The sequence below is a fragment of the Heloderma suspectum genome, chromosome 1, assembly GCF_057233095.1.
Source record: "Heloderma suspectum isolate Gila_16-S chromosome 1, 16-S_ref, whole genome shotgun sequence".
In the NCBI taxonomy this organism is placed as follows: Eukaryota; Metazoa; Chordata; class Lepidosauria; order Squamata; family Helodermatidae; genus Heloderma; species Heloderma suspectum.
In genome coordinates, this window is record NC_139458.1 from 130,242,483 (window position 1) to 130,254,777 (window position 12,295).

Sequence of the window (12,295 nt, forward strand, 5' to 3'; positions counted from 1 at the left end):
GTAGCCCTACCACTAATGTTTCTGGCCACTGTTTCACTGTAATATGTTAAGATGAACAAGAGAAAGCTATATTTTCACAGTAACTTCCTTGAAGATTTCCAAATCCAAGTATTTTATATAATGCAACACAGAATCCAAGATTCATACATACAACCACAATCTTGCACCCCAGTAACTCTCACTGTATTCTCAAATAGTTATATGAAGGCATGTTGTACATTGTATTTCAACAGACGGAAATGGAGAATACACTAGTTATAGAAAATTGAGTTCAAGCAGTCAGAGATCCTTGGGGGCTAAATCAAATGTTTACAATGAAGGATCTCCATGGGAGGGGGACTCTTCTCCACTTCTATTAGCAGTTGGATATTTGAATACATTTCCCCTATCTCTCATCCTCCATATACCTGCTGTTCAGTGTTAGGGCGGAACTCATGCTCTCATCCTTGGAATGATAGCAGTGCAAGGAGAAAAGACCCCTTTCTACCTGTGACAGATTACCTGTATCTTACAGAACTGAGTCCAACACTCTCCAGCATGATCATGAGCATTATAGTCACTGCCATCATTAACTGTATTAATGCAGAAATGTAATGGACTGTATAGTTGTCATTCTGTTGAAGTTGGGTTAATTTGCACATATGTGACTCAGCAGATGTTTAGAAACTAGCTAAGCAATTAGAATGAATGCTAAAATATTGTTCATAATACATAGGAATGGTGACAGTCTTCTGGGCTTGTCTAGTAGTTGAACTGGAAATTCAGGATTGTGGCAGTGTCTACATGGACAGCAAATAATTTTAACATAGACCTGCTAGCATCCAAACCTAATTTCATGTTACTATAAGCACTAGGATTGAAGACCATTTCCTGTTCACTGTTTGTTTATAGCAAATGTTACAACTCAGAGACAAGCCTCACGGTGTTCAATGGGATTTACTGTAAAGTAAATGAGCACAGTATTACAGCCTTATCATGTACATTATGTGGCTAAGCACAGACGTTACATAAAATGTGGCATGATTCAGTCCACTGCAGGTGAAGTGCCTGTGTGTGGAAGATTCCCATAGGATCAATAGAGAGCCCAAGAGCATGGGCAGATCAGGTTTGCAATTTGGAGGTGCTCCAAGATTCATTTTTGTCACTTACTTAAGGCCCCGCAGACTTTGTGGCAAGGAGCACTGTTCATTAACCTCATCAAGACAGCGGTAGCTACCCTGGCTACAGTTATCCATGCTAAGGTAACCTCCAGGATTGGCTGCTATAATGCAATGCATGATTCAAAATACAGCTGCTTGGCTATTAATTGGGACCTATAATCTGGAACATCTTGCTGGCACTTAAAGAAGTTCACTGGCATCCAGGTCATTTCCACATCCAAGTCCAGGTGCTGATGCTTACCTTTAAAGGAGGGGTGGGCAACTTGTGGACCTCCAGACGTTTTGGCCTACAACTCCCCTCACTGCTGGCTATGCTGGCTGGGGCTGGTGGGAGTTGTGGGCCTCCAAATGTTTTGGCCTACAAGTTGCCCACTCCTGCTTTAAAACCTTATGCAGCTTGTGACCGAGGTACCAGAAGGTACCTCTCCTCTAGCCCCCCTCACCACCTGAGGGTGAGGCTCTCCTGAGGGTGAGGCTCTCCTCTAGCCCCCCTCACCACCTGAGATAAGGTGGGCAGTAACTAGAGAGATTGCTTTCACTCTCTCTACACAGGATGGTGGTACCCTGTTTGTGCAGTTCCCTAGCACCCACAGTTATCTTTTCAGCACCATAAAGATGTTTTTTTTAATTCTCTCAGATGTTTAAAGTTCATGTGGGCAATCCTATACCCACTTACCTGGGAGTAAGCTGCACTGAATTCAAAGGTGCTTACTTCTGAGTAGGCATGTATATGATTGCACTGCTAATTCATTTTAGCAGCTGCTAAGGTTATCATGACTCCGGGTTTGTATTTTTATTCTGTTGTTTTTTGTGTAATTTATCCTGGAGGCACAGTTCAAGGGTGGCATGTAAAGTCCTATTTTATTTAAATTTACGTCTAGGCTTCCTTTAACGGTAAAACCCTTAATATATAAATAAATGTAGGGGGAGTGAAGGAGCTCTATTGGGCTTACAGGAATCCTCTCTGCGCAGACACTGCGCCCACAGTGAATGGAATATGCTCCCCATTTTGTATTTTCATTCATCCATATTAATACGCCGGCAAGTTACAACATGGAAAAGGGGAAACTGGGGTCTTTATACCAAATGCTGTGTTAAATTAGCAGGAAATGCCTGGTACATGTTTCCGGGAAGAGGAATTTTGGAAAAAGATTTGTAAGCAGCTGTATGCTCGAGGCTAATGATCCAATTCAGTTCTAGACACTTAACAGATTTACTACAAATGCTGTATCTCAACTACAGTCTGCAAAATGTAGATAGGATGATAAATGACAAAAATTTTGAATATTAAGACTCCTGTATGTGTTACTGACAAAATCAATCTAAAAACTCCTTTTGAGATCTGTACGGAAAACAGTACAATTTCTAAGCAATAGAAAACAAACAGGTCTAGATTGAAGACCTCTCCCACAGTATGCATGTACAATAAGAATTGATTTTAGCATGTTCAAGCCCATTTTAACACAAGTTATTTAAATATCTGCCCACTCCCCCCACACTAAATACTCACCATTTGTAGAATTGCACCATATAAACGAAGAAGCACAGTGCGTGGTTCATCTGCCACCGTCTCTATGGTATCAGGTAATGAGCATTGGAACAACATGTTACTGAGGCCTCCCCTATGAAGAGAAATATAACATTTATTCATCATATGAAAGCTCTGACAGAAATGCAGCTATTCATATTTCAAAGCTCTGAAATGGTTAACTGAGCACAAGAGAGCTATTCTACACAGTCTAATTTTTCTGTGTATCCAACAGCATCGCCATTTGTAATACATGTTTTTATAAATACACATCTTGAATGTAAGTGCAACACCCAATAATTATTGCTAAAATCTGTATATATATTCTAGGAGAAGTAGAAAGAAATTTTACCAGTCTAATGCTGCTGTGCTAGTAATGCCTCCAAAACCACTTTTTATGGCAGAAAAGCTGATAAATAATTCTGGACAGTGGAAAGTACCATAATAGATGTAGTACTTAGAGTCAAAGCATCCTTTTTGATATGAAACTGGTTCCTAATCATGAACACAAATACACAAGACAGGGGATCAAATTTGTCCAGTTCTCTACAAGGATAAATGATACTATAAAAAGGACTGCTGCTAATATCTATGTAATATAGCACTTTTTTCAAGTAACTCAGGGATTTACTTGAACACATGGATAACACATGGAACTCCATGCTAACACATGGAGTTATCCGATGTTATCCTAGCAATGCTATGATGTATGCTATGAATTGGCTAGTTGCAATTAAGCCTCTTGATTAACTTAAGCATTCTGTATTTTTGTCTGTAATTAGATTTCTCCCTTAAATATTAAGATAGGGCATGACAGTACCTGGTATTCACATTGGCTCTGAGGTAATTTAACCTTGGTGCATTGCCTCTACCTTCCCCTTGCTTTCTAAAGAGAGTTCTTGAGTTGGGTGTGGTGTCCAGCTGGTTTTGGAAAGGACAGAAGGAAGGCAATGCATCAGAGCTGCTGGACTGGTGGAGGAGTTACTGTAGTGCTGGGCCCTGTTCACCCCAGAATGTTGCTCTGGGCTGAGCATATCTAGAGATGGAAGAAGTCTGTACTCGGAGATGCTGCTCATCAAACTGGCAGGACATTCTCTTCCTCACAGCAACTGTGCTTGAGCTGTGGTGGTGAAAGGGAAGGTGGCGGAGGAAGCAGCCAGACTGCAGTACTGCAAACACAAAGGGAAAGTTTCCCTCTACCCATCCCTCTATGAAAAGTCTCTGCTGTGCTCTTGAAATTCACAGGCAATTACTTAGTACAGCAGTGAAATTTAAGCTTGAATCCATCCCTCGCACAAAAGGAAATGCACTCTCACAATGGGACTTCCTTGCCCTCCTCCCCATGCAGGTCCCCCTGTGCACCCCAAATCTGCTCCTGAGGGTCCCTCAAAGTTTTGGAGCAGATTGGGCGATGTGCAGGGGCCTGAAGGGGAAAATCTGTTTCACGAGCAGTTCCCTCCTGCTGGCAGAATGACACAGCTGGATACAACCTTTAGTATCAATATGCAAAACTAATTCTACATTATAAGTCCAGAAACTAGCTCAATCCATCCAGCTATTTTAACGAAGCAGATATTAACTGCATGAAAGTGATTGGTGCTGCAGTATGCTGGAAAGTTATTAGCATTCTAACTCTTAGGAAATGAAACTTAAGTGTAGTTTACAGCTTCTCTGAGATTATTAAAAGGTCTGATTGGATGAAGGAACTGCCTCACAGGCCTAGAAACAGAAGCTCATTTCTGACATGCTGAATGGAAAAAGAGGTACCAGCTAGGAGGCAAGGAAGCCAAGGAACAGGGAACCAACACGATGAATGAATGAAAAAAAAAGGCCCAGTAAAATGAAAAAACAGAACCCTCAAAACAAGTAGTGGAGGAAGCAGGACTGAGAAAGGCTAGAAGACAACAGAAAGGGCTAAGAAGAGGATTAAGGTATACACAGTTGGCATGGGTGAAGAACAGAGCATTACAGTGGAGTAAATATGGAGCTTTAAGAACTCCCACCACTGTCTTCCGTTTAGCAACTCAGTCTTCATTCCCAACTGAAAGCCTCCCTACATACAACCCTTGCTTCACACTCTTTCCCATTCAGTTACCTTTGTGATTCTCTTCTCTTGACTATGCTGTTTCTCCTCATAAAGATTCAGAGCAGAACACTGTCGTTTGCATATGAAACTTTGTGAAGTGCACATTAATGGCACCGTATATACAACATTATTAAGTGACGCTTCTTCAATCCTATGCTTTACAAGTTTAATTTCAAGTGTCAATGTGATCTGCTCTATACTTTACTATAAAGGTCAAAGTAATTAGAGACACAGCTCCTTTGGTAGGCTAATGGAACATCCCCTTCAAAATTCCATGGCAAGCATTGCCCCCAGGCTAGCAGCCATTCTCTTAGCTCTTCAGGTTCTTGAAAAGAGAATTACTGTTAGAAGACAGTTTTGCAGGCAGCTTTGACCATCCCTCATTTAAAGGGAAACATAATTAGTGTTGTACTCCTTCCACATTGCAAACCTAATAGGACTGTCCTCATACATCTTCAACAATGCTTATGCTGTGCTGCAGAGGGTAGGCGGGGCTTTCCCCTTTTTGAGGAAGAAAGAGAAAGCACTCTAGCTTGAAATCCTCAACAGAACAGCTCCCTCTGAGGCTGCCTTGTTTCCAGTAAACCAAAAAGAGGAAAGCTCTGCCTGCAGTTCCCACATACTAGAACAAACAAATGTATTCCCATGCAATTCACTGTCCATTTAATTTCCTGAGTAGGACATGTGGTTGCTGCTCTCACTTGAGCACATCTCAAATTTGTCAGGGGTGACTTTCCATCTGCAGAAAATGCCTGTGGAGTGTATGCCTCCTGGTCAACTTGGATAAGGCAAGAGCAGAATACCAAGGAACCCAACAGTTGCTTGTGTGGCTCCAGAAGTAAATGAAGAGAACATGTGAAAACAGGCCCTGTTGTACTCTCCCATCCACACAATTTATAGAGCAGAGAAGCAAGAACACCCCTCAGAAACTTTAAGTACATATATGAAGCTAATTTAATAAAACAGTTGAAACAGACAGCTTTGACTAGTTTGAATTCCTTCCACTAGAGGCAGAAAGTCAGGTTTAATAAATAATTAAACAAGGAACTATACTTGGTATGTGTCCAGAGCATCAAGTTGCACAACGATACTGCAACAGAAATGAGTCCAAAGAATCAGCCTCTACCAGTGAGCCAGCTATTGAATGACCAAAGGGTTCAGGTGCTCTGAACCATCACAGAAGCCTTCACTCAAGCCTGCCTGCATCATCATGCTTTGAGGGAGAAGTGTGCAATTTCTCATGTACTACACAATCCACCTATCTTCCTTCAGGTTGCACTTCTGGTGTCGAGATATCACATATCCCTATCATTCAAACTATAATATTTTGTAACTGGGCAAGGAGACTCTTCCACAGGATCAGTCTTGACCTTTACCTCAAACTGGGGTTTACTTTCACACTCCAAGAAAAAAGACAGCAGAACAGCCACCAGGATCTCTCTCTGAAACATGGAACCCAGTTTTAATATACTGTATATAGCTTTCCCTCACAAAGGAATGACCTGCTGGTTGAAATATGCCTGACCTCTTTGAGGGTTTTTAAGCAGGAATTGAAAGACCCTATTATTCCAGCAGGCCTTCCCTTTTTAGAACTCCTGTTCCTTTGCTGCCTCTTGTATACTGTTTTTAAGCTGTGTTGTTTTTATTGTTGGATTTTTTGTTAAATTGTTTTTAACTTTGTATGGTGCCTAGAGTATTTGTATATAGGCGGGTTATAAATTGAATAAATAAAATAAAGTATCTAATGGCACTGAATGACAACCTCACCCAGCCATTATGTATTACTTTACATTTCATTCCAGTCTTGGAAAGTTGTCAATCCTTACCCACTAGTGCAGACTTTTAGAAAAAGACTGCAAGCAACAGCACATATCTCTTTGCTACACCAAGGCTAAGATGATGAGTTATTCCCTCACCCCCAATCTTATGTGAGGATAAGATCCACAACTACCTCTTTTAAGAGAATTACAGGAATGAACATTCTAAAGTACAGAGGCACAATTGGTTTAGTTGTGAAGAAAAGTCCATAATTTGCAATGGCCTATCACTGAGAGCCTCAAGACAGTAAGGGTGAGTATTCTGAAGCTATACAACAACATCAAAACTGATAATACAGCTAGCCTAATTAATTACTGTCAGGACTCCATGGTTTAAACTACATGATGCATGCAAATCTGATTTCTGCTTCTATTAGGGAAAAGCAGCTTTGACAGGGGATGATTTGCCCTGGAGAACCAGGATGTATGTGTACTTAATCCTTCTACCACCAATTTTCCACTTAAATCCTTTCCCACATGGCTCCAGAAGAGTGTATCTAACAAACATCTGCCAAACTCACAAGGGAAAGTGGTGGGGAAGAAAAGCGCAAACATACATCCAACCTTCAAGTACAAATTAATTCTCACAATAACAAAAAAACAGTATTTTATCACTTTTAAAATCTTAAGACATAATGGAAGAAACCTAAATATGCATTTAGTCATGTCTGGATCTTAAAATATTTTGGAGGCTGTAACTTCTCAGGCACTTCAGAAGAGAAGCATTTTTCACTACAGAATGAGACTCCACACAAACCAGTAACTGGCAAATAAAATCAGTTTAAGCCTAAGCATGCGTGTTGGTTCAATGGGCTGAGGATCATGGATAAATAATAGGCATCTATTACTGGTGACTCTTCAGGACAGGGGTGCAGAACCTCAAGCCTGGGGCCCAAATCTGGTCCTCCAGAGGTCCAGTCTGCCCCTCTGAGTTTCCTGGCTTTTCTGCAGTTTTTCCCCACTCTAAAAGGTTGAAGTAACTCTAAGGCTTAGTTATTGGCAGTAAGAGCTTTAAGCTAAATTATGCTTGCATTTTTGTTTTTCGGCTCCACCCCCCTTTGCCTTCAGCCCCACCAACCACTGGAATGCAGTCCCCGCTAGCTTCTCAGAAATGGAATTCAACCCTTAGGCTGAAAAAGGTTCCACTCCCTTGCTTTAGTACCACCACTTAAGATAACTAAGGGTGTAATCCTATGCTTGTTTAGACACAAAAAAGTCCTACAACTTCCAGCATGCCCTAGCAAGGCATTCTGGCTGGGGCATGCTGGGAATTGTAAGACTTTTTTTTCTGTCTAAACATGTATAGGATTGCGCCCTTAATTAGATAGTATTCAATTACTTGCATCATAGCAATATCAATGTTACAGCATACTGACAGCTGCCAGTCTTCAAACAGACTAAAATACGCAGACTGATGGAATATGTAATCCCCATTTCATTGCCAGATCCTATCCAAGGTCACAGTTAACTGCTGCTCATATATAAGATATCATAGAAGCCCATTTCTAATTTGCTATCATAAAGACAACATCTACCATCAACTTCCCTACCTTCTATGCTCTCTTCTGACTATTCCTAAAACACACTGAAATAATTCCTTTCAGAATTCCTGGTTTATTATGCAAAACATGGATTCAGAGGAGTTGTTTAAAAGGTAGATTCAAGAATACAGATACAATGTGTGTGAAAAATGGTAAGTAATTGTGTTTAAGAAAAACATGTCCATTTTAAAACCAACATTAAATATAAACATGGAAGGAGCAATCCTATGGCCACTAGGGCCATAGGATTTTTTGGTTTCTGGGAACCAAGGTCAGAGCCAGGGCTCCAAAGTGGTTCCCAGAAACCATGCTCTCCCCTTGTAGCCAGCACAGCTCTCTCTTCACCTGCAACATCTCTGCACTAAAAAATGGAGTGTGGAGATGGAGGGAGTGAAGGGGGCGGTCCCAGGGGAGGGGAGGAGACAGCTGAAGCTGCTTTACACAGCTTCCTATGTGCTGCACAGCCTCCTTCCCTCCCTGTGGCCACGGCTAGACAGCTGAAATCAGGCGTCTATCCAAAGATGCAGAGCAGCCAGAACACAGAGGCGAGGTTTGCCAGAGCACGGAGGCAAGGTTTACTTGGTAGCCTCTGACTTCGGAGGGTGCCAAATATCACAATAGTATTGCACCTTAAAGCCATAGTCTGAGGCACGCTTACAAAAAAATAAGTTCCACTGATTTCAGCGGTATTCACTTAAAAGCCAACACATTTATTTATTTATTTATTATTGCATTTATATCCCACCTCTTTTCCTCTTGCAAGGAACCCAAGGCGGCTTACATTATCCTCCTCCTCTCCATTTTATCCTCACAACAACAACCCTGTGAGGTAGGTTGGGCTGAGAGTGTGTGACTGGCCCAAAGTCACCCAGTGAGCTTCCATGGCCAAGTGGGGACTAGAACCCGGATCTCCCGGCTCCCAGTCCAGCACTCTTGCCACTACACCACACTGGCTCTCATTTAGAATTAAGCTGCAAAAATGTCCAATTAATAATGTGACCTCTACTTTATATCAATACAGTTCTGACAAATGCCTTGAAAAAGATACAAGTAGTTCTGACAATTAGATCTTATCTACTTGTGAATTCTGAGGAATGACTGAGTCATTTTAAGGAATCACTGCTAGAGTTCAATTTAACTACTTTTAAAACTACAAATTAACTGGGCTGCCATCTAAACAAAAAAGAAATTAGAGCAAGGCATTAAATTCCCCTCTCATGCATTTGGTATGAATATTAACTGCTTGGACAGTCTAGAAAAGTAAATATGATTTTTGTTTTCTTTTTACTTAAGTGGCAAGTCTAAAGAAGTACACAATCTAATAGCAGTTGACCATACCAAAACACTTTCCACTCTAGATTAGTTATGCATACCATATGCAAACCAGCTAGCTCCTCATTGCTGGCATTATGAGTCAAAGCAAGGCACCTGATACTACAAGAACTTGTTGCCAAGAAATGACTCATACTGTTAGGCAGCCTCATTCAAAAAAAATCTTAGGACAGAAGTGATACACCAAGTTTTCATTGTTCAGAAACCACATTATGAGTCAAGTTTGAGCCAAACTTTTAAAAAGATTATCTCAAACTTTGTGTTCACCTCTAAAGCATTTTGAATGGTATATTCCTGAAACATCTGTTTAATGGCCAGAGAAGAAACAAACTCACTTACTAGTGCATGTCAAGAGTTTAACAAAAGTCAAAAACTACTGACTGAGCTAATGCAAATAAACATCGTAAGCTCATAGCAGATCACACAGGATTTCCTACATAGCAATCATATGCTCATCAAGTGTGACACACACTTCAACACACATGATAAAGACTTACATGTCCATTTTGCCACGTATGTGAATTTTTCACATCTGATAAGTGACAGGTGGGATTCATACAATTTCATAGATTAAAGCAACTTCTGTATTGTGCAAAACAGCTGTCAGGTTGAAGACAAACAATAGTTTCACTATTTTTTCTAAATAGGTTTACTATTTTTTTCTAAATAGTTTTACTGTAGTGTTTAAAAAATCTGTTTTGCTAAAACGGGATAAAAGAAACCTGTGTGCTCACAAAAGTCAATAGCCCTCCACCATTTTCTACTCTGTCACTCCTACATCACTTTCTACTCTGCCAAAAATGACAGCCTCCAGCATTAGAAGAGAGTGCACTGGCTCAATTAAGTAACAATGGCTAAGTAAGCTTAACTATGGTTTGGTATAAAATCTGAATTTAAAACAGAAACTATTAAGAGGGTTTGCCAATCACGACTTGTGCTATGGCTTGGTGTGATATCTGAATAATAATGGCCACTGCTTCTATAAAATAGGATAGTATACTATTCTATACTATATTAGGAGTCTGAGAACATGAAAACAAAAAGTAGGAGAGCAACCCTAGAACAGTATGTCTGTGTATCTGAAAAGCTCCAACCATGTTTAGGGCCCTCAGCCACAGCTAGTGCAAATAATGGTGCAGTGTGATGTCAAGAAATGAGTAATTAGTTTCTCTAATTTCTTCAAATCTCTTCCAACAGAAGGCAAAACACCATGTTTGTAACATCAAAGAGACAGCAGGTACTCAGCAGCACTCAAACCGCTTTCCCCACCAAAAACTACAGGTCTTCTCCTGTCCTTCCAACATTCCTGGGGGGGCTAATGAAATATCCTTTGTGGAAGAAACTACCGTATCAGCAAAATGTCGTTTTGTAAATTTCCACTGACTGGAGACCTAATACGAGGAGTTACAGAGGTTCCTCCACATTATCTCGTTATCAGCGAGATATTAAGGGACAAAAGGTGCCAGGTACGTCAGAGCTAGCTGCCCCACCCCCTTTTCCCTCACTTTAGCTTGTAATAAAGAAATCACACCGTCATGGTTCAAGCCTCCCTAGAAACCCCAGACGAGCCAGCAGTCGGTGGCTAAAGGCACGCACTCTGCACATGCTTAGGAACACGCCACAGCCATTACTTCCCAACCCTAAAGGGCGGAGCCCTGCGGTTGGGCTTTCCGCTGCCCGCGTCTCCCCCAGCCCCAGGAAGGTGCTGACCTGATGGGCGTGATGCGCAGCTGGTCCTCTCGCAGCCCCCGCCACGCCCCCCGCAGGAACTCCCTGCACCACAGATACGCCTTGCGGCGGGTGCGGGGGTCGGGCTGCTCCTCAACAGGCGGGGAGGGAGGGGTCGGCGGGGTGGGCGGCAAAGCGAGAGGCTGGTGCTGCTGCTGCCCCCGGAGCCCCAGCTCCTTCGCTTCGGCCTCGGCGTTAGAGGAGGGCGGCGACGGCGGAGACGAGGGCGACTGGGTGACAGCGGGCAAGACCGGGCCCTGGGCACACCCCAGCAGGAGCCCCAGCGGGGATGGGTCGGCCTCGCCGCCGTTACAGAACTTGGTCTTCATGGCGAGCGGAAGAGCGAGAGGCGAGCGAGCGGGCGAGCGCGCGGGACGCAGATGAACAACGGCAGCGACACACACAAAATGCTGCTGCTGCTGCTGCGCGCCCCCTGCCTGAATCTCCGCAGAATGTCTGCGGCGCGCGCCGGCCTCGCGGTTCTTATAGCCTCTCTGCACGCGGACCTCCGTGCACGCGTTCACCGCAGGCTCACCAGCCCCTCCGACCAGCCTCCCCCTCCTCCCTTCGTCTTTTTGGCCTCTACTGATTGGCCGCGGGCCCGAGCCGCGCGCAACGTGCGTCCGCGCCGCTCCCTGATTGGTCCAAAGGGAAGAAGGGGCGCGGGAAGACCATTGGCTGCCTTCCCCGTTGCTCCAGTTATCCGTGCGGCTAGGCCGGCGCGTATCCCAGTGATACACTCATAGAGAACAGAGGGGGGCGGGGCGGCGAGTAAGGTGATTGTTCCCCTCTTCTGTACGCCCGGCGAGGAGAGGCTGCTTGGCTCGGCCTTCGTACCCCGCCCCCATTTTTGAGCGTAGCCTCCAGCTGTTCCTCCATCTTCCAGAGGTGCCCTCCACGCATACACCTTCCCCCGCCGCCAACTTGGTATCCCTCCCTCCCCTCTCGCTCGCTCCTTCCTCCTTGTTTGTATTGTAGACTCCATTTTCTTTTCTTGGCGCGTTCAATTCACCTCCCGGCTTCTGGCACGCGGACCAGGGCTGATTTCGTCCAGTATCCAAATCTCAGACGGGGCGGGGGAGAAAGCAGAACAAGCTAATCAG

The 12,295-nt window shown here is 43.3% G+C and overlaps 1 protein-coding gene across 1 annotated transcript in view; it reads right to left on the reverse strand.

Moving 5' to 3' along the window:
- CHKA (choline kinase alpha) overlaps nucleotides 1-11,650 on the reverse strand; it is a 35,011-nt gene extending 23,361 nt beyond the window's left edge. Inside the window, exons 1-2 of the mRNA XM_084857370.1 lie at nucleotides 11,175-11,650; nucleotides 2,671-2,782 (exon numbers count right to left, since the gene is read on the reverse strand). Of these exons, the coding sequence (XP_084713496.1) occupies nucleotides 2,671-2,782; nucleotides 11,175-11,521 (459 nt within the window). The 5' untranslated portion in view covers nucleotides 11,522-11,650. The remainder of the gene's footprint in view (nucleotides 1-2,670; nucleotides 2,783-11,174) is intronic.
- Between the last annotated feature and the right edge of the window lie 645 nt (nucleotides 11,651-12,295).